A 27,103-nucleotide genomic window follows, 5' to 3' on the forward strand; every position below is an offset into this window, starting at 1 on the left:
TTTTCGGAGACAGCTGAAGAGGTGTCGAGCAGCGGGGAATCTTGGCCGGGGATGTTTTCTTGGCAAGCTTAGCTTGGCTGTGATAGCATTTTGCCCAGACAATCCAACGCGAGCCACGCGGGCCTGCAGCTCGTTGGCCGGCTTATGCCGCCGTGGAATGTGACTCCTCAACCCCACGGAGAAATAAAAAAAAAAAACCGGCGTATCACACAACTGGCACGCGCTAGTGTCATGCATTATGGATTACGTGTGCCGGCAATAATGCGAGCGCCGCCTGCTTAACATCTGAACACCAGTAACCTTATTTTACATTTTGGGCGGGAGAAAAAAATAATTGCCGCAGTGGGAAACTTTCTTGTCTTGAAAACAAAAATGTAAAGTAGGCCTTCGTGCGAGTGTATGGCAATATGACATCCAGCAGCTGTTCAGATTTCTCTGGTATCTACATCCCTATCGATACATGGGCATTGGTAAACGGCTGACCTCTCATTTAAAGATTTAAGGACACGCAAAGCATTGTGGGAAGCTTACCACAATTATCAATGTACGCACATTGCGTGCGCACGCGCGCGCCGTGCGCACCTTAGAGTGTTGACCCCGTCTCACCGAGTGGTGGCAGCAGACAAAAGGGCTCATCTGAACATGCGCACTGCGTTACATTTAATTCAAGACAAGAGAGCGGTGTAGGTAAGACAACTGTCCTTAAATTATTCTGTAAAAAAAACCAAGTATTGTTTTGATTTATCGTACTTCGTTGTTCAATACAAACTGTACTAAGATAACTGCAACAACACTTTCACGAAGGGTATACAAAAACATTTTGCACGGCTTAAAAAATAGAAACATAAACCTAAACAGAAGTCATTACAGAATGGTAACCATATGCCTGAAGATACTGGTACTCGCGCTGCGCGCATTGAAAGTCTGGAAAGTTCCACCGTCTGTGACAGGATTTCCCCGCGAACTTGATCCTTGAAAGATGATCCAGAAACAATCTACAGCTGTTTTCATCCGACCACGCCACATTCCTGAGAGTTTCCAGATGTTATTGCGGCAATTTGACACGTCTATAATAAGTGTTGCCTTTCCAGCTTGTAAAAGTACCAAGGAACATGGCGCTGAATTTGAAGCTTCGCGCGCTATTTTGACTAAGTAATTTGACGCCAAACTATAGGAATTTAAGTCATTTACGAAGGCTGGGTTTTTTCTTCATAATGCGCCATCTCATGAAGAAATGCCAAAAGATCCTTACCATTATCCCATAAACAAAAATCTACAGGGCCATTCAGCTTACGAAATAGCAGTCCTCAATGTCTTAAAATTCACCGGTCTTAATGATGTCACAGCATGCTTGAACCCCGCGAATGTCAACAAGCCTGTAAAGACACGGAATTAGCTTTCAAGCAAAATAAATTCCATCTAACTGCGGCGGTATTATGGGCAACGCAAGCCAACAATAACAGAATACCTCACCACGCATCACAGCGCCATAAAAAGAAAGGAAACCCCGCCGTGGCTGTGCTCAAATTTAGCTACAAATTGAGCAGCAAACTTGCTGGCACTGAGTCAAACGGTCAAATGTCAACGGCCACGGGATGAAACTGGACGCCCTTTGACTGATGAGGTAAGACATTTTGATTGAGTTGCTCTGGAATGTGATATTTATCTGTAAACACATACGGTTTAGTGATTTCTTTTGAGCTAGTACTATATGGTGTAGTTGATGCTAATATTGGGCGTGGTGCAGTACTTATAAGGAATAGTTCAGTTTGGGTTCTGACGTAGTCAAAGGCGGATTCAGAGAGGTTACTGCCTGGGGGCGGAGGGTGTGCCGGGGGGGGGGGGCAGAAGGGCTCTCTCGAGTGAAATGGCCTTATTATTTTGAGAACATTTCGGTCCCTGCTGGTGCCATGGGAGAGGAGCCCCATCTGCACCCACTTTGATCCGCTACTGATATTTGAACTGATAATTTCCAAATTTGTACAGCTTACATTTAGTTTTATAAAGCAAATATAAATATCCACAAGTTGGGCCTTCGTCATTGGAGGTAGAATTTATGTATACACGGAAAGTCAAGCGGCGGTGACATAAGATTTTCACATCTAAAATGAAACTCGAAAGAAAAAGGGTTGAGCATGCATTGAATTTGAAACATTCTGAAAACTCTTTGACTATTAGGGCAAAGGACAAACTAATATACAGTGTAACTAAAAGACAATGTTCAGAATGATAATCAGCTGCAATGGAATAATTAATTGGTTTATAGTTGCCATTTAAGTCGTCGCTATCCAATTGGTTTGAGCATCGTCAAACTCATCAGATTTCGAAATATTTTAACTGGAAGTGCCTTTGGCATACATCATACTTTGTTATGTAGTTGTCGATATCCCATTAAATTAAGACAACTAAGAACATTTTCAAGTCAGGAATAGTTTGAAAACTTGTAATGAATTAGATGTAGTCGATGGCTTTATAGAAACATTGACTGTGGTCGAGTCAATACCAAATTTCGGGCACGCAAGCGCGCTCCGAAAACAAATAAGGGAAGGCATACCCCCTGAAGTATGCGAGGAATGCGCGCCACATGATGGGCGGTGCGTCGGGCTCGATTGAGCTTGAACGCTAAATGAGGGGAAAATCACGTTCCGAATCTATATTTGAACATCCACAAACAAAACAAGGTAAAACAACAACTAAAAATATGGATCTACAATATTGTGATATGGATCTACAATATTGTGATTATTGGCTTCGAGAATAATGTTTTTGTTATTTATTTTGTATGTTTTTCAATAATCCGTGCAGCGTTTTGTTTCAATTTTGTGATAATTGAAATAGCTTTTAAACATTTGGACTGAATTGAATGTTGTTCTTAACTTTGCTGAATTAAGTTTCCTCTTTGTAAATCTAACTGTCTCGATTCGACATCAAGTTTGATTTCACCCATTTTAGCTATACCTTTTGGTGTTTTTTTTTTAACATTTTCTCGACGCAATTTCTTTAATCGTGTACAAAACGCAGAAACGAGCTGAAAGTATTTTATTAACATTTTTGGTTAAATTCATGAAGACAAAATGTATTTTAAAACATCTACATTTTAAATAATTATTAATTGATTGATTTTAAATGCCATCCAAAAAAAGTAAACGCTGGATTCAAAAGTTGGAACGTGTCTTAAAATAAGTTTGTTCTTAAAGTACGAGACAAACTCTTGACCAGTAGATTTTTAAACAGCTCTAACGTTTCAAAATAATCAGAAAACGCTCTTGGCAAAGTTTATATAAGTTTTTATCACTCGAATTGTTCTGTTATTGATAGCTTTGATTAGGTCTATTGATCGACAAAGTTATCTATTCTAAACAAAAAACTATCGCTCGGAAATTAAAACAAACAAAAGCAATTTACCTTCTTCTTCCTTGCAAGCATGTCACCGTATGCTGGGCCCTGGTTCGCCATTTTGACTGAGGTTTTTGGCTTCTTGAAAAGAATTCCAAACGAATACAATCACAAAACTGCCGCACAAACCAGTAATTTTCCGGTGAAGTTCACAAGCACTCGTCTCGATGGCAAATGACGAAGTGAAGAGACGAAAAAAATCAGTTCTCGTCAGTCGCCAGAACTTTCCGATGGACAGAAGCAGACGAACCGCACTGCTGAAGCCATTTTTAAGCTTTTTGGAGGGCCGCTGCTGATTGGCCAGCGCTACCGCGGCCGCATACTTGTCTAATTACCATCTCTGCCTCGCCATTGGTCGCTGCGCGCGCGGTGGGCGGGGCCGTGCCCTAATATGGTAACGAGGTATGCGCGATTGGCGGGTCGGGGTAATTTTAACCGCGGTGATGTCAGCAAGGGAGCGTGAGAGTTATTTCGTCTGGGCGGTATGTGGCAGGGGGCGAACTGGGGAAGATTTCCACTTAAGGACATGGTCCACGATGCTCCACACGTAGACGCTCAGACCTCAGTCTTGTTGTACAGAAGTCCCCTATGCTCACGAGATATCTGGCGACCATGTACCAAACTACCAAAGCCCAGTCCAGAATTTTTTGCGAGGGAAGCGCGCCATGCAAGGCGTCGTTTTCTGTTGAATGTAAACTTGCTGTGACCCTAATCTTGACTCATCGAGGTTTAATTTGAGGCTCTCCATTTTGGAGATAGAATTTTAGATATTGATTCAGTGATTCCCGTGTCGGGGTTCAGATCACTGAACCTGCTATTTTTATTGTGTAAAGTTGCCAGATCGAGGCTGTGCATGCCCAATAGCGGAGTGTGAAAAGAGCGAAATAAGTGTATAGCACCCTGAAATATAATTTTCAAATTAAATTGCTGTTTTAGCATCATAAGACGCAAAAGGGCTAAAAACCTGTGAACGATAAGTAACTGATTGAATACGTTTCCTTTTAGACATAGGAATTTAAAAATGTAAACTAAGTTTTTGGCTCACTCGTGAACAATTTCATGTCGTGAGTAATTTCTCATCTCATGAATAATTTCTTGGCGCGTAAACACAGAATTGAAACAATATTGTAAGGGAAGACCAACAGATTACAAAGTAGCAGATCTTTTTTCGTCCTTGGGAAAACCTGGAATTTGTCAACTTCAACCATATCAAATCTGATTGTAATTCATTTTAAACTTTTAATATGTTCGTCCATGGCAGCTTCAAATAAGGTATGCCGTGAAGCCAAAATGAAAATCATTACACACACGCACATCTTCTCATATATATTATCTTTTAATAATGCAACGCATTAGTGTTAAATGCTTATTACAGACACATTTACATAATACTACGTCATACCAAATTTGCGTCAAAGAACGGTCACAGAATTGAGACATGAAATTGTCACAGACAAAGAAAAAACTTTGCCAGCCAAGAGGCAACATTTGCTGTGGACTTCAGGCGACTCTGGGTCTAAATAATTTACGAGATAAAAACACTGTTCAGTTTGGGGGTTTTCTGTTGAAATTGTGAACCAAAAAAAATTTGCTCTTTGAAAACATCTTTGAGAAAGGTTTATTCACTGGCTTACTGACATGTACTGACACAACAACGAATCACCAAAGAAAAGAAAGCCACGACAGCAAAATATCCAAAATTCCGGCAACTTTTTGTGCTGAAATATAGCTGTAATATTGACATCACACTTTTGCTCATGAATATGGAAATTCGCGTTAGCATAGAAAAAAGAGGCACCCAAATACCGTTGAAAATGTGATGCAAGATGCATTTTCAAGGACAGCATTACAAAATGTCATTGCATGGGCCCTTTAAAATCATGATGACATGACAATGCGAGCCTAGACAGTACCAAACGAGCAGAGAGTCGACACGAACATTCAATTCTAAAAGCACTCAAAAAAACCATACGGAATATGCATAATTTGAAAGTCGGTCAGTTGTACAGCATTACATAGATCCCAGACGGTGCATATCGAAATATTAATCAACACTCGTTTTGCGTCGGAAAACGTACGTGTGCACACGGAGCAACGGTTCGTTAATTTATCAAGCTTTACGCACAAGGACAGTGACCTGCATACTGAACTACATCCACGCAATCCCAGTATTCGACATATCAAGTTGTGCAGGAAATGGTGACAGCCATCTTAGATTTATGATCCCAGTTGCCCAGCAACCGTTGCCATGTTCGTCTCCGTAATAAAGTACACCGAATCAGACAACAATCAGTGAGAATATTTTAAAATGCCAGCGTGTAATTTAATATCAGGTTATCATGTTTTGTTTAAGTTTAGATAGCAAAAAGCAATTATGGTTGGGTTTCCTATATATGGACTTTTTTTAATGAGCACGGGGTCTGATTATAGGACTTGATCCAAAAAAATAGCTACTGCAGTGAGGTTGGAAGAAGTAAAATTAAAGGGGAGTAATTTTAAATTGCTTGTCAATTTTTTTCTATTTTTGATGTCACGTGAAGTAATATTGCTTGAAGCTGAAAAACAGAGTAAGCCTGTTTCATCTTGTGCATTTTTTGGATTAAAAAAAAAATTGATGTCTTGATTCTTACGCAAATTTGCTACATTTAAATGTTTGACTGTAAATTAATCAATTTATCCATCCGTCTTTGGCGCTTGCGCTAATGGATGATGTATGAAATAAATATATGAAATAAATAAATAAACAAATGGTCTCCTATGGTGACAGAAGTTTATCATGGACGGGCTTACAAGTACAAGCGCAGGCCTTCTCCAAAATTGCACAATTTTACTCATCAATTATAGAAAAATACAACAAAGAAGACACATGTATACATTTCCTCAGCTTCAAGCAATATTACTTCACGTGACATCAAAAATAGACCAACAAAAATGGACACGCAATTTACAAACAAAAGTCTCAAGGAACCGGGCAGGCTAGTAAGATGACCATATTTGGCCACGTCCAATAAATTTATGCTCATGGCCATCATATTGCGGCCACAGCATGTCGCGGAACGAAAACCTGCGGTTTTCATTAACTCCATGCAAATCACGTCACGCGTGCTATTGCATAAGTGCACGTATAAGACGGATGATATCAACACAGTATATAATTCTTTATGTAGAAATTCAATAAATAGTGTTATTGGCTGATTATCCCTTTATAATGTCCGACCATGGAGCTATAAACCGTTGATCTGTTACCATAAGTGACCAAAAAAACATGATTGCAACTGCAATGTCTCCGAGATATGGTAGTTTAAAAAATTCACGCGCCAAACCTGTTTGTACACGGACGGCTTTATTCCATCCGCTTGACTGAGCTCCGGAGCTTGATTTGAAGGAAAAAAACACTACACTAGACTTACACGTGGACAACGGTGATTTTGGTGACTTGTATTCAATTTTGCATAATAACACTATTCTTGTGATTTTTTAAAGATTTTTTTTTTCAAGTTCAACATGTATGGTAGAAGAGCTATACTGCACTACATTATAAAAACATTCAAATAAGTTAAGTGGGTTAAAATTCCTGTCAAAATTGGGTTTCCTTCTTTTTGCCCCACCCTTTATATAGGCGCAATGATTTCACAGGATGCATATTCCTAATATTTTACTTGCAATGAACTTTGACAGTTCGTGATATTTTAACAGTTTCATTTTTGAATGTTTGCAAATGGCGTTCATTGCCTTTAGCAGAAACCCAGTCGCAATCATCGACTGCAAGGGCCAAGTGAAAGTTTTAAAGAAAACAATAATATATTTGCTTCAATGCCACGTTGACATTTACGCACTCAATTTAATTAATCTCTCATTTTTTGAGACAGAATAATAAGAAACAATGTTATTCCTTGGCCAAGTAATCAATGTAGCCTTCTGGAAAGACATCCAAGGGCATTTATAATTACACATATTGAAAATGGTTTTAGCATAGAGCCAGGGCGTTTTTAATATAATCACAACGACATTTTTGATATCAGTACCAGAACATAAGTAACGTATATGCCACTTCCGTAAATGTGTACATGTATTACAATATTTGTGGAATGGTGTGGTTGCGTGCACATTTTAGTTTTATTGTCTACAACGAAAACCAAATGTTTATTTCATTATTTCTTGGCTCAAATTGTGGGACAACTTATATCTGGAAAAACAATTTCGTATAAGGGGCAGCAATTTGATTACCAGTAATGTATGTTTTTGTATAGCCGCACGAAGCATCGTGCATCACTGTCTCGTTCGTTTTCTAAGTGGCCCGGCATTTTCGGCATGGACTACATATTTCTGGCATGCTGTCAGTCCACGGAGTTTTCTAGAAAAATATCAAGGATTATTTTAGAATTTCGAATAGCCACTTACGAAATTACCTCAATATCTATTATTTCAGATTTGAATTTTGCGATTGAATTATAACCTGGGTATTTTTTTGTTTGCTTGTCGGGGGGGGGGGAGGCGCCCCTTGCCCCCCCCCCCCGCCCTCCTCGCGACGCCCTTGCTATTAAAAATATGATTTGCAATTAGATGTACCAAAATAGCCCTGTTACAATTATTACGCCTACATATTTGATGCTTAAAAGCATACAGGAATATTTTGGTGGTTTTTTTTAAATATATTTTCTTCGTTTACCAATTAATAACACCACTAAAAATTCAAATAATGTTCAAAACCTAAAGCTGTTGAAGTTTCAGCTCAGTGACTATTACACTTTTCGAGAAAGCAGTGAAAAACCATGCACAACATTTTGATCACGAAATACTATTTCGTCAATACAACTCTTTATTTCCAAATATCAGTCAGTTGACGAATACATGTAGTTGGAAATCACCTACATTTCTTGATTTCTTCTAAATGACAGCAAAACAAACGGACTAATTTCACGGTGTGTTTAGTACGGTATTCGATTTTTAATCCAAATAAGATTTTTTTACCATAATTATGTAGATTAGTTAAGGAATAAATGCAAAGATCCTATTTGCCTTAAAAATCATGCTATTTGCCTTGAAAATCATGTTAATGTTTTTTATACCTAACAAGATTGACCCCCAAAAAAGTCCAAAAAACTTAAATAACGAATTGCGAAATACTTCTGTAATGTAGCTTCCAAACCTTAAGCGTTAAAATTCTTTCTTAATTTATGGTATAGGCCAACACATACATGTTTACATTACATACCTTACCCTATGTGGACATTCCTTTGTTTTCGCACATTTAAGGAAAACCCGAGGAAAACAATATTTACTCACACTGTGAAAACTCTCTCAACCCAAATATTTTATCCTGGTTTTCTTGAGTGTTCCTCTTCATTTTGCGACCGGTGACCCTAACCCCAAAATGCCTCTGAACCTGTTTTCCAGAGAGGGCGAAACCTTGTGTGGACCTGGCTAAGTGCAACATGTTCACACAACCTGCGTTATGAGGACCTGTTTTGTTGTCAGGTCCACATACAGATGGCATAGTTGGCACAAAATCGACCCGGCATGTATACACAAAATTTGCAAAGGCACTGCCAGCGAGTTCACCACGGAATTTTGCCGATAAAAATAAACGACTGTTTGTCATTAGAAAATGACGGTGCTCGGCAACATGTTTGTATATGGGCACGCAATAATATTGACGCAGGCGAGAGACGGCTCAATTTTCTCACGATTTCTTTTTGGTAGCTCTGTGATTGAAATCATGCCGTGTACTTTTCTAACAGGCTTTTTTTCTTGTGAAATATTAAGATGAATTTTACCTTTTATTTTTCAGTAAGATAATTTTGGCATAATGGAAAAACGCTCAATATGAAGGAAACTGTGAACAAAAAGACATTTCTTTTCTTTAAGAGAATGTATATACGTTGGGGAAAAGAGTTTGAAATTAAAAAACAAAATGCGGACATTTTGTACTTGTCATATCCTTTCGGACTGAAAAGGTGGGGAAAATATTGTGTGGCGAAATGGGGCAAAGGTTTCAAAAGAATGGTTCGAAGCACCGAACAGCACATAATTATTATCCGGACAGATACAGTACAAGATTTGAAACCATACAAGTGAATAGCCAGACACACTGCCTTGCAGAAAACGGAAATAATAAGCCTCTGTACTAATGACGTCACACTTTGTTTACATGTGCACTTTCATTTGGAGCCAGTAGGGGTCCACGGTCCACTGACCACCATAGGAAAGCACACACGTAAACAAAGTGTGACGTCATTAGTACAGAGGCTTATTGTCGATCTGTGGACACTAATTAAAAACTAGATTAAACTGAGGATCACATTCATGACTGTTTACTGTTTGACTCATTCATTTGGGATTTTGGAAAACAGAATTGAAAAAAAAATACATCTTGTACAAAATACATACACAGCCCTGGCTTGAGTAACTCCAGCTCCAATGCTCATTTGGAATTCCTGATAAGTATTAGAGCTGGAGTCACCCAAGTTAACATAGTCCATGCATGGACAACGGGCAGTCCGAGTTTACAGTGTATATGAATTATGAAATAACATAGGTGAAGGTAGTAAACCAAATTGGCAAAACCAAATAGTGAGAAAAATTACAAACACCAAAGATAATGACGATAAGACACTAGAATATAGAAAATATTCGCAGAATAAATACTCCAATAATTAATTTGATAGACCCTATGTGATCGGCGGCCATCTTGGAGGTGTTTCTCATTTCTCATGTACAATAGGTGTATTCAAGTGTGTCCCTGTGGCACAGCAGCACCGGACCCCTAAGATGGCTGCCGCGTAAAGGGTCAATTAATTACATCAAGTTTAAAAATGGTATTTTCCCCTGGTGACCCAACTGTTTTTTTAATTCAGTATTTTTCCTACTTTGCTCAGCTGATGAAACGTAAATCAAAGTACGTACAGATAAAGGTTTTTTGATTTTTCCCCCATTGGCAGCTCGAGGGTGGGGGCCCCCAACACGTTTTTATCGGACTGAAGACTGAAGACACGTTTTTGTCTTAAATTGTCCCGAAATAAATTCAAATCTTGCGTAACTATGTCGCAAGCCTTCAGCTACACATACCTTTTACAATGTGGAAATAGCGCACGCTACTAAATACTTTCCCCTTTCTTTGTTTGAAAAAAATACTCAAGCCCTTTTCTTCCCCCTCCCCCTCCTCCCCCCCCCCCCCCCCAACCCCCAACCCCAATTTGGTTCTGGATCTGCTCTTGTTGCCTCTTGTAGTGCAAGTGACAATATTCACTCGAATGCTGTGGGGACTGGGGCCCACTAATTGCAAGTCATGTTCATGCGTCATATATCATGCGACATCAACACTACCAGAACATGGTCAAAATATATAGACTGGAATGCCGACAGTGCCTATTAACATGAATGATGCGCGTTTGGAAAGTGCAATTTTCACCCCCTATTAAATGTACAATCAATGCAGAAATAATGAGCACATGAATGAGAAATTGTACAAGTTGTATGCAAGTACATTTTTGATGCATGAAACCCAAAAGGCAAGCTAAATTTCTCCAATAAAAGTAAACAATTTACGTTATCTGTAAATATACAATGCCACAACAAAAATGATGCATGCACGAACAAAATAATCGTTATTAAATTTCCGTTCTCACACACACATATTGCACAATCATAAAGGGAAAGATACGCTTAGTTTGTACATGATATGGGGTCACATTTTGCTGTGCTATCACAGTGTACATGTACACAATCAAACTACAACGTACATTGTGTACAAAGGAGAGGCATGCTGCTGTGTGTAGCAGAGAACAGAGCAGATATCCATTTTGAATATAAATTGTGAATTAAGAAAATTGAAATGGATACCCACAGGGGTTCAAATTCTTAGGCTGACGGGGACTGAATTTCCTTAATACTGTTGTTTTGAACGGCCAGCTGCCTCGAACATCCTCACATCAAGAACCGAGAAAATTTTGCGATTTTTTTTTTTTTTTTACATTTTCCTGTACAGCTGCAAGGTAATTTGACAACATAATTTAATGAATAAATACAATGTTAAAATATATAAATAAAAGCAAATCTAGCACACTTTCCAAGCATAAATGTTAACATTATCAAGTAAAGAATGGAATGCGAGTTTCTTTTGTTTTCCAAAAACATTTCACTGAAATGATAAAATGGTAAATTTTACATGGATGTTAAAGGGAATATACAACATTTGCAAACATCAAACAAACAAAAACTACCAAATTATTAAGAAATACCTTACTGGACTGTCAGTGAATGACAGTCTAAAGCATCCTGTGAAATCATGGCACCTGGTGTGCTGTCATTTTCAAGAAAAGTGGTATTTTTGTATCAATTTCCAATTCTGGTCAGCCAACCAGCGTTGGAAAAAAACTGGCTAAAAACTAAATACTGCCCCCAATTTACCATATTTAGTTAGTCCGCATTTTGCTTGCAATCGATCACACACCTATGAACGAGTACAAGCAAGTTAGGCTGGTTCCCTGACCTTACAATTCCCTGACATCTATAAATTGCTCTGTTTCATCTTAAGTGGGATCAGGGAACCAGACTACAGGAACATGATTTTGGATTTCCCAGCATCTACGAACACAAAACTTTAAAAAAGGCAGTGTAACAATATTTGTTATAAGATACTAACTGCCCAAATCCATCCATTTCTGAAAATAACGGCAAAGCAAATGTTGTATATTCCCTTTAAAACAATAGGTTTTATACTCTGTAAAAAGGAATGTGAATTGAACCATACCATTAATTGTTAACCCTTGTAATGCAACCACAAATAAATAGTTGAATACTGAACAAATATTACAAGATACGAAAATAATAACGTTTTATGTCTGTGGGTTGGGAGTCCATTTTAAATACTATCGGTTGGCAAGATGAGTATCCTTTTCAACACAAAGAAGGATGTGTGCGCCCCACGCATCTCATGTTTTTTTAAAATTCATTATTAAATTTTCGTGACTGATGATCGAGTGTGTCTGTGTTACAACCAAGAGAGGCAATTATTAGTCTTGAGGGACGGCCACGAGAGTCGTTAATCCTTTGTGAATATTCGCAGAGTTGCTGTCACGACAAATTACACAATAGCAGAAATTCTTTCAATGAATTTTGATGAATAACCTAAAAGGTATTTGCTATTTAATTTTACTTCATCCGTTGATTTCCACTATTGTCAAGTCTGGGTTTTTTTAATATTAAAAAAAAAAAAGTTGATCTGAAACAGGTTTATTTCTCTGCTTGCACTGTGATTTTTTTTTTTTTAAATAAATGTTTTCGGATGGCAAATTTTCAATTTTGGTTTGGGTAATTGACAAAAAAATTAATTATCTGGGTGCGTAACAACAATATTCAAAACATAATGAATTTCAGTGCTTACATTTTAAAGTACATTGATGCTTTTAGAATTCCACCAAAAATTAAAAAAAAAAAAAAATTTATTCACATACAAATTAGTCAACAATGGGATTTTGTGCAGCTTGAATGGAGACATGAAATTTTAAATTATTTTGTTCATATAAAAATACTGTATTATGCTTGGTGTTTTCAAATAAAATTTCTCCCAAAGAATACCCTGGGCTTATATGAAAATTAAGTACAGTGTATTTTAACTGCAGCTTCTGAATACATATTTACGTTGTCTACTGCTACCACACAGAAATGAAAAGATAAGTAATGTATGCAACAATAATAGCACATTGCAAAAAATAAACAATATCGTTTACAAAGAATGTAAGATGTGAATACAAGAACATGGCATACAATATTTGAATACTGTGTAAGTAATTTCATTTACTAGACTAAATCTGCTTTCTAGGTAAAAATATAATGAACACTTTGACACCCATAAAATAAATAAATCTCAAGATGTTTTGAAGTGTTGTTTGTCGCAACTTGTAAAATAGACACTTTTTCTGGTTTAGTATGTTTGTCATACTGAGGATTGTTCATTGCACTCGTACATTGCACTTGGTCGTATCCGACGGCGGGTTCGCCCTGGCAGCTTGGGCAGGAGCCGGAACGTCTTGGGGGCCAGTTCTCGGCAAGCTTCGCGGAACTTCTTGATCCGCCAACAGTAGATAATCGGATTGAAGGCGGAGTTAAGGTACGTGAGCCAGAGGATGAACGCCTGGCCAACGGGTGAGATCATGTTTGACTCGGAGAAGATTTCGACGTAGACGCCGACAGCCGAGGGCGCCCAGCAGATGATGAAGACGATAAATAGGAGGAGGATGGTCGTGAACGCCCGCGTCTTGAAACTCATGTCCACGTTGACGCGGGAGGGGCGGGGGAGGTTAGTCAGGCCTAGCTTGTTGGCCTGACTGATGCTGAGGGATTCCGGGTGGTTCTGAACCCGTAGTGAGTTCCGTCGCACCGTGTTGAGAATGAAGAGATAAGAGAAGGCCATGGCGGCACAAGGAACGTAGAAAATGGCTAGATAGAGGCAGACGATGTAGGCTTTGTCTGCGGGACCATCCGGGTACTGAAGCCGGCACTGGACTTCACCTGGGGAGTACTCGAACCGGGCCCAACCGACGATGGGTGGAAAGGCTACAATGGCACTGCTCAACCAGGACAGAGCGATTACTATCTTGGCTCTGTGCGGGTTCAGCTTGTCCTTCCGACGAACAATGATGAAGTATCGATCCACGGAGATGGTGGCAAGGATGAAAGTGGCCTCCATGACGAAGAAGAGGTACAGGAACGCCGTGATCTGGCACACGGCGGGCCCCAGCAGCCAGTCGCCCGCAATGAGGGTCACCAGCGCGAAGGGCATGCACAAGAGCGCCACCATGATGTCGGCAAAGGCCAGGTTGGCAAGGAGGAGGTTGATCGCGGAGCGCATGGCGGGCTTCTGGTAGACGATCAGACAGACGATGCTGTTGCCCAGGGCACTGATCAGGATCATGAGGACCATGATGATGGTCAGGATTGCGACGGCTCCGATGGGCAAGCGTAGCTGCTCCGCAGGAAGTGTTGCAGTGCCTTCTGGGAATGTCGTCATCTTGGTGTCGTTCACCACCAACGTTAGCCCACCCGTGCTGCTGCTGGTTGCACTCATGGTGGTTTCCGTCAACAGCACCATGCGCATGATTCTACAAACTCAAGCATAAATTGCGCTCATTTTTGCAACTTGTTTCCCGTTGTTGTGCAGTTTGGTAAGTGACACAAACTAACACTGATCTAATTGCTCGACATTGTGGCATACGTAGAATCACGGCACTGGGACAACTTCATAAGATCACTGTCACCAAGTCGACACTCATTTTCATCATTCTCACTTTTCCAACCAAAGCCAATGGAGTAGTCCGCTAAAGACGATTCTAAAACGGCATTCAAATTCTGGAAAGTGGCCATCTCCTGCACGAGGCAAGTTTGCCATCAACTTAGGTCGACGGTCGTTTGACGAGCAATTATGAAGCAACGAAGTGGAACTTTAAAAACCACACCTCATAATGGCTCATTCGGTGAAAATATCTCAATCCCCTGTATCCGATGCCAACTACCGGAGGTTCAACGAACAAGATAATTCTTTGACACACCAATCCATTCATTTGGAAATCCACTTTGAGACGTTTTTAGCAGAATCTGTCACTGTGATACTACATTTTCATGAAGATTAATCAACGGTAATGATTTGATTTCTTGAATGCAGATGACTAGAAACCGTGTGGTAAAAGCACCATAATGTGAACGGTAACCCTAATGAGCCACTTAGCTGTCTAAAATCATTTCTAAAAAAATCATTTGTTTGGCTGTTTATGATCATGACAGCGCATATCACATCTGACTTTTTTAAGAAGCTACATGGAGCGCCAGAACCCTGCGTTGCATTTCGACTTCAAGGGTCGTTTGTACTCGACTGCGTTCTCGGAGCACACTCAATGATGTAGCAGCAATACTGGATCTGTTAACAAATAAATATTGAGGAAACGTATTCAAATGCATGCACTTGTGGCCAACAGGAAAAAAATCCTTGTTACCTGTATTAATTAGTCCGAGTAACTTGGACCCAATTTATCGCCTTTTTAACTTTCAGGCCATATCGCCAGACCATGTCCGAAGGTTAAAAAGGCAATAAGTTGGGTACGAGTTACTCGGACTACAAGTATATTTATATTTATCAAAGCCGAAACCAAGGGAAAACAATGCAGAATTTACAACACCCTGATGCCAAAAGAGTCCATAAAATGACAAACAACATTTTTATAAAAAAAACTTAGCGCTCCATCCTATTTTTTTTTTTTTTTCAAAGTAGGCCTACATGTATCATTAATTTTAGTGAAAAACATTTCTTTTTCATGAATTTCTCGAATTTCGAAATCTGTTCCACTTCACATTGGGAACAACGATTTTATGCCGAAATGCATTTTTGCATATTTCTCAAAATAAAGAAAGGTCTGAACATATTAGTTCCTGTGGTTTTGTAAGTAAGACCAAAATTTCCGGATGGAAGCCCAGCCCAGGCCCCAGAAAATGTCTACCGTTCTGCGCAGCGCAGTCACCGCCTCAAACAACATCGACACCTGCAAGAAATGCAATCGACAATGTAGACCTACGTGTTTCGTATGCGCACTGCAGTCTTCTTTTTCAAACAATATTTTCCCATCATATGTAGCGATTATCCTGACACCGCCGACACTGTGGTTGCAGTAAAGATAAACCACAACAAAAAGCTACAAATCGATGTCTAGGATCACAAAATACCTGCACACATCACGATTTTTGAGAACATCTTTTCTCCGCTTTCGTCTGTTGATGACGGATCGGTGGTATTTATTTTGCGTGACTATTTACCACCGTTGGCGGCGCTATACATCTTAGCAGTTAACTCGTGAGTTTCTCCATGAAACTGAAAGTGTTTGCTGGCATATAAAAAAAAATCACATCAGTAATTTTCCGAACTTAGTTGCAATACGTTTTCTTTAAAGACCCCCCCCCCGCCCTTCCCGCTTTCTTCAAATGACAGGGGGGCAAGGGGTCACTCCCCCCCCCCAAGGAAAAAAAGGAGGGAAAAAGAAAAAGGAAAAAGAGATGTGAAGTTATATTTGCTATTAATTTAATACACATTTTTTTTTTTAAATGGGCGTCTGCAGGAGTGTCAATGGGGGTGGGATGGGCAAATGTCCCCTGCCCACCCTCGAAAAAACGATAAATTGAGAATATATGCTAGAGAAAGTAGAAGGATTTGGGGGGAAATGTTCTTTGCCCCCCCCCCCCCGAAAAAAATCATTGCGACTCCCATGACCAAGGTATGCGACAACTAAAAGATGGGGTTTGTAAATTGTACGTGGCAAATAGAAACATAAAATAGGCCTTTTTCCACTAAAGCGCAAATGATAAAACAAAAGGCCGACTTCTTTTTTGCAACTTTTTCTTTGTTTTTGAGGAAAAATTATTTTCTCTCCGAAATTAATTGGCATCTTTTCCTTTTACCCAAAATGTTATTTTGCCTTTCTTTATCGTGTTAACCGAGTACTAATTCAAATGTTTCTTTCAATTCATGGTTTGGAAGATTTCCTTAAAAAAAAAATTTCAAGGGAAGTAAAAGTCCGAGAACCACTTTTTTGCAGGCGAAAAAAAAACCATCTTGCGCGAGGCTCGGCGCGGCTCGAATGTAAAAACGCAAGTGCGCCCTCTTGGGATAGCTTCTTGAACCGGCAGCGTTTGGCACATGTCTAATCGGATTTTCAGCACATGCACGCTTCCCTTCGAGAAATTTCTACGCTAATTTATTCATAATCAAACGAAACAAATTGTCCGACAAAATCCGCGAAAGATGGCTATGCGAGTACCCAACGCGCCCGGTATTGGGCAGATGCTGAAAGATGGTGCAAAAGTGAGTAAACTTTGTGAATATCAACCAATTTTGTGATGGCGATTTTATTTGTTCCGCTTGAGCCTTGACGACAACGATAGAGTTTGCATTAGCATGATTGGGCAAAAATCATTGACCAGTTGTGATATGGATTTTTAAAAATGTGTCATAAATTCATGTTACATCCAGAAATGGATAGGATGCAGTAGCCTAATGCCAATTTTCTCATGTATGACCCCAGATATGATCAGTCATTGCAAACATTGTAACTTAGAAAAAGATGATTTCAGAATGCGAAACTTTTTCAAACTAAGTTTCTAAAAATTCACTTCCCCATAGACTTTGCACACGACCAGCAAAATGGCTTCAGGATACTAAACTCTTTCTCTAATGCCTTTTTTTAAAGTCATATTGGCCTACAACCTCAATAATGATTTAATGTTATTCCAAATTTGTTTCGGAAAAACAAATTATACATGGGATAAAATGGGCGTATAAATAATAAAATATGTTTTTATGGCAACTTTACATCCCCAAACATGTTCAGTAGTCGGCATATATTTTGTACAAACAAAAAGGTATCTGAATGCTATATTTTGTTAATTTTTTTACATTTGTTTTAGGCCACTGTCACTGAATTCTGAAAAGTGTTCATATATTTTAGGCAGAGCATGTACACATAGGCCTATCCGATTTTTATGAAGTTATCATCTGCATGACCTGTGCTGTGTTATTGTTTATAAAATTATCATTTTTTATTAATTTATCGACATCACTGTCATCCGCCACCATTTCATTCCCTTCGCCAGCATTTCCATGGTCTTGAGGAGGCAGTTTACCGTAACATCGGCGCTTGCAAGGAGCTAGCGAAGACAACGCGGTCGGCCTACGGCCCCAACGGTATGAACAAGATGGTCATCAATCACATCGAGAAGTTGTTTGTAACCAACGACGCGGCCACCATTCTCAGAGAACTGGAGGTAAGCTACTTGATGAGAGGATTAGGCCACACACAAAAAATTGTAAAAACAACGGAGGTTTCTTTTGTAAGTAAGAAAACAAATAAATACAAGCATTTTTGAAGCAAAAGGGTTGTTGAGAGGTATTTTGTGTAGACAGAAAAGACAACAAGTTTTTTTTTTTTATTCAAAATTTCAATGATTATTTATTTTTTTTGGAATTGCCAATAAAATTTTAAGGGTCGCGGCCTAAAAATAGGGTCAGTCAGGTAACCGGAAGCAGAAGTTTTTTTTTGGGGGGGCCTTAGAAAGTTATTCACAAGAAAGTGTTTTTATATTTAGGTTGTTATTTTTTGTATTAGAATTGCGAGAAGCAACTTCATGTTTGAAACAAACAGCTGTTCCTGTATCGCCCCAAACTGCCCTGCCTGTTACTCCCAGTACTGCCCAAAACTGCCCCAGCATTCTGTAGTGTTATAGATTCATCAAGGAATATATACATATTGTGATATAAGTGCTAATGAGTTAAATGACATTTAATTGTGCAGTTGCATACGAATGGATTGAAAAGTTGTGTCCGCTGATGTTTGTTTGCATCAACTTGCAATGTTTTGTCACATAAACCTCATGTGTTAAAAAATATGCAAGATTTTCAATGATTCTCATTATTTATTTGATCGCAACAAACAAAAACGACACAAAACAATACATACAAAATAAAATAAGCAAACAGAAAGCAAACTAAATAAAAAGTATACACATGAGACTTTGTGCTTAAAATCACTGAATGAGAGCATGCACTTTTAGTGTAATTTGTATGGTCCCCCCTTGACATTATTGCCTGAATTAGATTTCAATACAGCATTGCAAAATATTGACTTCGATCCAACATCTTACAAAAGTTGTCTTGTCTCCATCTTACAAGGTCAGAGCCAACAATAAAAAACGTTATTTGACCAAAAACATTGACAAACTAGGAAACTGACAACATATGGCTGGATAGCTCAGTTGATAGAGCACTGGTTCGGTATTCCGGACGTCACAGGTTTAAACCCCACTCATGTTATTTGCTTTGTTCAGTAAAAATGATTTTCTCTTTTTGTTTTTCTTTTCAGGTGCAACATCCGGCCGCCAAGATGCTGGTTCTTGCCTCCCAACAACAGGAGCAGGAGATCGGAGACGGCACCAACTTTGTCTTGGTCTTTGCCGGGGCCCTCTTAGAATACGCCGAAGACCTGCTACGCATGGTAAGACAGGACTGTCGAGTTTTAACCTAATTTGTTAATTAAACCAATTCATGTGGCCTTTTTTCAGGGACTCTTCCTGCATCCTCCAAAATTCAAAACTTAGCAGGAAATCAATAGACCATTATCATGTTGCGGCCATCTTGATTTTTTCCCTTTCAAATCAACGTAACCAAAGCGAGACTGGAAGGAAAAATAGTCTGGTTCCTTTTTGCACAAAACCCATTATCATTCAGTACAGTTATTGGATGCAGGGAACATGACTGAAATGGTGGCAGCATGATAAAGGTCTATAGCACGTTCATTGCACTTGCATTTAGCACTGTTCAGGGGCGAGATTTGTCAGGGTTTTTTTTTCCTGGTTTCAAGATTTTTTTGCCAGGATTTTTCCTGATTTTGGATTTTTTGTCAGGATTTTTCCTGATTTCAGGATTTTTTGGTCAGGAATTTTCCTGATTCTGGATTTTTTTGGTCAGAATTTGCCTGATTTTGAAAAGAATTCCCTCTCAAATACAAAATTCCTGAGGCTTTACAGTAAAGATGTAATTATATTTTTTACAGCATGCTTTAGCTGCAATGCTCGCAATCGTGTACTTCTGACATTGTTGAAGAATATATTGATGATAATTTAAAATGGTAAATTTATCATCATCTGTTTCCTTTGTTCCCACTGCAGGGCCTGTCCCCTACAGAAATCATCGAAGGTTATGAGCTTGCCTTGAAGAAAGCGCTGGAAATACTTCCAGGTGAGTTCCCACTTTGGAATTCCTTTTGATCATGGAAAACATGGAAAATTGTCTTGACTCTCCATAGTCTTTGTACACAACCGCTGAAGTGGCACAGGTTGCAACATTCCTTCCACTGTTTTTCATTTTCGCTCCTTTTTCCCAGATCTGTCTTGCGGATCTCTCAAAGATCTCCGAGACGAAGCAGAGGTGACGCGGGCGATCCGGACCACAGTCATGAGCAAGCAGTACGGCAACGAAGACTACTTCGCCAGTCTCATCGCCAAAGCTTGTGGTGAGTTGAGATTTTTGGGGATACCAGCTAAAGTTTTGAAATTATTATTTGCAACATTGCAAAGTGTTTTCTTTATGCGTACACAGCCTGTATCAATGTAATGTGGTCAGTTGCAGAGTAATTAATAAGCTTTTAAACCAAGTTGTATTTTAGTTTCAAAAAAATGTTCAGTTTAGATATTTTTTTTCCCTCTGTTGACATGCAGCGTATTTGTAAATACAGGGTGTGTCATTTCGTAAACTGCATTGAAGATATTTCTCAACCACATAAGGCCAAAAAAATAGTAATAGTTCTGCTTCCGGTTACCCTACCTACCCTATTTTGACAGCCTTTACCCTATTTTGGGGGGGGAAATGAGAGAAAAAAATCCAAAAATCATCAATTACTACCTTTTACCCTTGACTACACGCAGATACCTCCATATGATCGTACACAAAAAAATTGCCAAAAAAAAAAAATTCCCTACCTACCTACCCTATTTTCAAATACCATGTAATCGGAAGAAGAAAAATTTTTGGGCTTATTTATATTTGTTAAAGGAGTGTTGCCAATGTCAGTTATCTCATATGATGTTGCCATGCTTTTCTGACTTTCTAAATTTTCAATTGTTTTGTCTTTGTTTATTATTTATAGTTGCAGTTCAAACCAAGACTAAGACATTCAATGTTGACAACGTCAGGACTACCAAAATTCTTGTGAGTTTGCTATCAGATTTTCTTTGTTTTTATGTCATCAAACATTATTTAATTGTTAATTATTACATTTATTTGGTGGGGGGTGGTTGTAGGTGCCCTTGTGAACAAATTTTTAAAAACATTCCATTCCTGAAATGATATTATTGCAATGTTTTCTCTTATTCTTTGCAATTGTTATTCCTTCACAGGGGTCTGGTGTCCTGAGTTCTAGCGTGGTCCAGGGCATGGTTTTCAAGAAGCACGTGGAAGGGACCCTGTCTAAAGTGGACAATGCTAAGATCGCGTTGTATTCCTGTCCCGTCGACACCTCGCACACCGAAACCAAAGTGAGTCACCGTTGCGCCCAATCTGGAATTGTGTCCCAAATAGGAAATAAACTTGTGTAAATTACCCCTTGCCCAAATGTGCACTTTTTCCCCCAATTCTGAGGAATCCTGGTTTAACTACCAAAAAAATCAAAGATCTTTTTCAATTATTATTGTAAAGATGTCATTACAAGTAATTTTTGAAATTTATTAAAAGTATTGGAGACTTTCTAGTCCTTGTTTAAGACGTATCGATCCAATAGGAGCCTTTATAAAATATGTTTAAATACAAGCAGCTGTCTGTGTTAACGTGATTTATATAAACACAGTAAATTTATTGTAATTTTTTTTTTTTCATTTCAGGGCACAGTGTTGATCAAGTCGGCCAACGAGTTGTTGAATTACAGCAAAGGGGAGGAGAACTCCTTGGAACTGGTCAGATTTTTTTCTGCATTTTTTCCCCCTGAAATTTAGCTCCAGAATAGCACACTAAAAAAGTCAAGTAACAATCAACTTGGGAACCTACTGGATCTGATTACGTACATTTTAACAGCCAGATAATTGCAAATAAAGTTTTTTGTTCTTAAATCAGTGCCAAGGGGCAACAGCTTTGGTTGTTTCTCTGTGAAAACAGTGATGAATTGTCCGCTGAAGAACCCTATCGGTCAATTTTCAAATTTCTTTTTAAAAATGTCACCCCTACAGCAAATTAAATCCATCGCGGAGGCCGGCATTAACGTGGTTGTCGCCGGCGGCAAGATCGGCGACATGGCCCTCCACTTCCTGAACAAGTACAACATCATGGCGGTCCGGCTGAACTCCAAATGGGACCTGCGGCGGTTAGGCCGCGTCGTCGCGGCCACGGCGCTGCCGCGACTCACCGCGCCGACGACCCAGGAGACCGGACACTGCGATCACGTCTTCATATCGGAAGTCGGAGAAACGCCGTTGATCGTTTTCAAACAAGGTATCGGCGAAATAGAGTGCTGGAAGACTTGTTGCTTATAAGCCCCCCCCCCCCCCCCAAGTCTCCGGTTTCTGGTATGCACGCGCGTCGCTGTAGCCATGCGCGTCGGCAAAATTTAAAAAAAAATTTTTTTCAATGCAAGATGATGTCTCAAAACCGCCAAACTCACTGATTTTTGACTGGAATCCTGCTGCTGCACAATTTGAACGTGTTTTTTGATGGGGTTATGATCGAGTATAAGCTTTATGTGGCCACTCTGGGCTCCCATACATTTTGCAATAAATTTAGTCGGCCATCATTTGCAGTCATCAGCCGACATTTGAAGGGGGAAAAAGTCAATAACAAAAAAAAAAAAGCCGCGTCGCCGCACCACTTTTGGGGCAAGCTCCACACCAGAAACCGGGGACTTTTTTTTTGGCCTAATGTATTAGTTTTGAGTGGATACTGGATTTCTTTGTGGGAGCTTGGACCAAACGTGCTATCTTTGCCAAATTTGTGTTCATATTTTGTACTAATTGTTTGCATTTTGAGCAGTATTGTGCACAGGCAAAAGATATGCTAGTTATTCACCACCTTTTCTTTTGCTGTATTCCTTTTGGCAAAGATTTTTTTAAGTTGAAGGTTTCGCAGGTACATGTACTAGAATTTTATATGGTTCAAGTATTAAACTTGCGTTAAAATGCTGACACTACAACACAGATCAGCAGCACCACAATAATCCAGTTCGGTATTTCAACTATGTATGCGCACAATGATATGTGTCATGGGTCATTCTGGATAATCGAACCCTCATTGAACGCCCAGGGAGACGGGCGTACGACGCTCATGTGTTAATTACAAGTACAATGTCCCGTCCGCATAACATTTATTTACCTGTCTTTAAAAAAATAGACACAATGTCCAGCGCCTTGAGTACCTAATTGTTGGTAGATAAGTGCGCTATATAAGACTCCGGTATTATTATGATAACATCGCGTATCATCACATCAGCGATTTGATCCTGAATGACCTTTGACATGAACTGCATCATTGAGATACTGAACTTAGATCCACTGATGTCCTCGCTTTTAACTTCTCATAAATGCCATTACAAATGGGAAAACACTGTACAAAGTCTTGTGTTTTTTGGAATTGGTTTGGAATTTTTTCTTCTAAATTTCCAGTTGCATGCCTGTTTATTGTAAAATATGGTAAAATATGGTGTCCTTGTCAAGTAATGGGGTAAACAGTGTAAAAAGTCTATTTTTTTTCTTTTTCAATAAAGATAATGAGGAGAGCAGTATCTCCACAGTCGTCATCCGAGGCTCCACCGAGAACCTGATGGACGACATCGAACGTGCAGTTGATGATGGAGTCAACACTTACAAGGCACTCACAAAGGTATTGACATCAACTACATAATGTCATACTCTTTTCACTCCAGGTTACAGGACTAAAATACTAGTACAAAAATTAAAAAAAAAAAAAACCAACATAAGGCCCCCCAAAAAAGTCTCCGGTTTCTGGTATGCGCGCGCGTCGCCGTAGCCATGCGCGTCGGCAAAATGAAAAAGGTTTTTTTTTCAATTAAAGATGATGTCTCAAAACCGCCAAACTCACTGGTTTGACTGGAATCCTGCTGCTGCACAATTTTAACGTGTTTTTAGATTGGGTTATGGTCGAGAATAAGCTTTATGTGGCCTCTCTGGACTCCCATATATTTGCACTAAGTTTAGTCGGGCACCATTTGCAGTCATCAGCCGACATTTGAAGCAAAAAAAATCAGCCGCACCACTATTTGGGCAAGCTCCATACCAGAAACCGGAGAATTTTTTTTTTTGGCCTAATGTTGCATCTTTCAAAGATTTCTGCTACTAAATCTTTTTGAGTAGTAAAAAGGAATAAACCTTTAAATTTGTGAGTTTTTTGGTAATTTTTTTTTTTTTGGCAGGATGGCCGTTTGGTGCCAGGAGGCGGAGCCACCGAGATTGAGCTAGCCAAGCGGTTAGCCTCCTATGGCGAGACCATTCCCGGCCTGGCGCAGTACGCTATCAAGCAGTACTCGCAAGCCTTCGAGGCGATCCCGAGGGCGCTGTCGGAGAACGCTGGGGTCAAGGCAACAGAGGTGATGTCTAAGCTGTACGCGGCCCACCAGGAAGGGCAGCAGAATGCTGGGTTCGACATTGAGGTACAAAAAAAATATCTGCCAGAATTTTTTTTTATTAATGCTGAGGGTTCCTCCGCAGCACCCAAATATTGCACGTCAGTGGGTAGAGCACCAGAATGACAAGGGAAGGTTTGCAGGTTCACACCCCGCTTCAGTCAATTTCTTTGTTCAACTTTTAAATTACAAGTCTTTTTCCCTATGTTGTTTATTTGAAAATCCTGTCAAAATGACTAGATGTACAGAAATTGAAGAGTGTGTATGCTTTAAAAAATGTAGTTGTCATGTGGATAATTATTATGTTATGCCTGCCATCTGAAAACCTAGAATGTTAAATGTGTGACTACATCTCACGAAATCAGCTCTCTCTTTTTGGTAGATCAATCATTTTGACATCTTAATCTTTACAGATAGTAGGCTTATAATATTAAAAATATTGACTTCCTGTTGATTTCTGTTGTGCAAGAATTGTATCACTTTTGCTGTTTCTCCATCTTGAATTTCTAGCAGTATTGAGACTTGCCTTTTTCATGTAAAACAAAACTTACACTTTAAAAATGTTCTGAAATTGACTTTTTATTATGATTTTTCTACAGGCGGAAGGAGCCGAAATCAAGGATATGTTGGAGGCCAACGTTGTGGACGCTTACCTGACCAAATACTGGGGGATAAAACTGGCCACTAGCGCGGCCGTCACGGTCCTACGAGTAGATCAGGTAACATACCGATAAAAACAAAAGTCAAAAAAATAAAAAAGTTTGCAGGAATAACGTCTGACCTGCTGAGATCGGGGCCCAATTTCACGAAGCTGTTGAGCAGGAAATGTTGCTTAGCAAATTTACCCGCTAAGCAGCAATCAGCCGGGAACCAGTCCCAAGCAATTCACATACTGTGACATTTTGGCTGGTAACCTGTTTTTGCTAAGCATGTATTTTCCATGCTTAGCAAATCTCTGTGCTGCATACCAGCAGCTCCATGTAACTTGCCCCTGATTTTTATTAACATTTAGCATTGACACCTTGCATGGCAGCCATCTTGGGAGTACACTTCTTTTGTTTTTCAATGGGTTGACTTTTTTATCAGGAATTTAAGCCCTCTTGCAATTACATGATTTCAGGCAATTTTTTAAATGACACTTTCTTTTGTACCGCCGATTCCTTCAAAAATGTCTGAGCTCATCCCTGTTTTTGCATTTATTGTCCCTCAAGATGGTTGCTAATGCAACAGATCTCTAAATGAAAAGGAAGTTTCAAAGTTTAATTTGAAATTTCTTCTTTTTTCCCCCCGTATTTTCAGATAATCATGGCCAAGCCAGCAGGAGGACCCAAGCCCCCTAAGCAAGGCGGAATGGACCAAGATGACGATTAGAAACATTCACCACTTTGTCTCAACAAAATTTGTCATTAAATGTCGTAGATCTGTAAAGCTTATTATGCACTGTATCTGAAAGATATGTGTTTCGGATGGAACATGTTTTGTCGTGGGGTTGCAAAATGGGTCACAAACGTTGTTCCAAAATGTTGTTATGATGGTCACATTCGAGAACAAATTTGAAATTTTATCAGTCTCCCAACTGTCTCTCAGTCAAAAAAAATGTACACCATTTGGGTATCAGAAGTGAATGTTTCAGCAGGCGTAACAGTGCAAGAAAACTATTTTGGCCATTTCCGAAACTCTGGCTACAGAGTGGCTGTGGCCGAGGAACCTGTGCTACGTGAAACGTTTGTGCAATAGGCTCCAATGCACATGTACATGTATGTGAACTAATTCAGCCCAAATTGATTCGAAGCTTTCAAAAACATTTGCTTTCTAAAACTCATAAAAGCGAAACCTGGACTGAAGCCGAAATTTCACAAATGGCGAGTGTACATGAAAAGTGCCTTGTACACAAGCGCAGCTTTTCTTTCGGTCTACAGAGAGAAAAAGTTACATTTTTTTTTCTTGTAAAGCACAATTTTTTAGTGAAATGTTTTTTGTTTTGGTATTTTTTTTTCTATTAAAAGCCAAGTATTATGATGTGTGCAGTGAGTAAAATGTGACTTGTCCAATATAAAAATTATCAAATGTTATGAAAAAAAAGCATTGTGCAATGCTAGCGATAATTGGGGATTGCAAGAGCCAGCGTTGTTGTTTTACCAATCAAAAAATGTAAACATTTTCACAAAATGTTCCTGGAATAAAAAATCTGCATCAAATCTGAGAATACCAGTGTGTTATTTGTCTCACTTTGTCAGTGGCATTGAATGCTACAGATTTGCTTTTGAAATGTATTGCCTAACCATGCCTCTCATTCATTTTGTAGGTTTGCCATACTCCGTTAGAACTTGCTTCAACAACTTCTTGCTTTAAGTCGGCTCTGAAGGCCTATTAGTTCTCAGAGGCAACGTCAACATAAATTTGCTGCGTCCGTGCAACAAGGTCGTTTCTCCTAAACTGGCGTGTGACGTCATGTATGTAAAACGCGAGTTTTCAATGTCAAAAGGTCGTATCTCGCTTAAAATAACCCGGATGTATACACAAAGTCAATGGACATCGAGATATGCGAGATA

General features: G+C 39.3%; 3 protein-coding genes across 5 annotated transcripts in view; 1 reads left to right on the forward strand and 2 right to left on the reverse strand.

The window, feature by feature from the left end:
- LOC119745786 (myophilin-like) overlaps window positions 1–3,649 on the reverse strand; it is a 14,678-nt gene extending 11,029 nt beyond the window's left edge. Inside the window, exon 1 of one of the 2 annotated variants that reach the window (XM_038222388.1) lies at window positions 3,406–3,649. In XM_038222388.1, the coding sequence (XP_038078316.1) occupies window positions 3,406–3,456 (51 nt within the window). In that variant the 5' untranslated portion in view covers window positions 3,457–3,649. The remainder of the gene's footprint in view (window positions 1–3,405) is intronic. The other variant, XM_038222387.1, reaches the window with a different exon arrangement.
- On the forward strand, window positions 1,554–26,751 carry LOC119745782 (T-complex protein 1 subunit theta-like). 2 transcript variants are annotated; one of them, XM_038222384.1, is made up of 13 exons: window positions 1,554–1,624; window positions 18,031–18,201; window positions 19,296–19,427; window positions 20,101–20,170; window positions 20,316–20,444; window positions 21,078–21,139; window positions 21,328–21,465; window positions 21,808–21,879; window positions 22,150–22,411; window positions 23,676–23,791; window positions 24,342–24,578; window positions 25,151–25,270; window positions 25,851–26,751. In XM_038222384.1, exons 2-13 carry the CDS (start codon window positions 18,124–18,126, stop codon window positions 25,920–25,922), a joined length of 1,488 nt encoding a protein of 495 aa, XP_038078312.1. In that variant the 5' UTR covers window positions 1,554–1,624; window positions 18,031–18,123; the 3' UTR covers window positions 25,923–26,751. The 2 variants fall into 2 exon arrangements, with proteins under 2 accessions (XP_038078312.1, XP_038078311.1); XM_038222383.1 differs by lacking the exon at window positions 1,554–1,624 and adding an exon at window positions 17,053–17,242.
- LOC119745784 (high-affinity lysophosphatidic acid receptor-like) lies at window positions 12,548–16,202 on the reverse strand. The gene is made up of 2 exons (XM_038222386.1): window positions 16,111–16,202; window positions 12,548–15,310 (listed from the first exon to the last, which is right to left on the reverse strand). Exon 2 carries the CDS (start codon window positions 14,492–14,494, stop codon window positions 13,334–13,336), a length of 1,161 nt encoding a protein of 386 aa, XP_038078314.1. The 5' UTR covers window positions 14,495–15,310; window positions 16,111–16,202; the 3' UTR covers window positions 12,548–13,333.
- Window positions 26,752–27,103: the final 352 nt, after the last annotated feature.

This window comes from Patiria miniata, unplaced genomic scaffold, assembly GCF_015706575.1.
Source record: "Patiria miniata isolate m_02_andy unplaced genomic scaffold, ASM1570657v1 HiC_scaffold_7, whole genome shotgun sequence".
NCBI classification, from domain to species: domain Eukaryota; kingdom Metazoa; phylum Echinodermata; class Asteroidea; order Valvatida; family Asterinidae; genus Patiria; species Patiria miniata.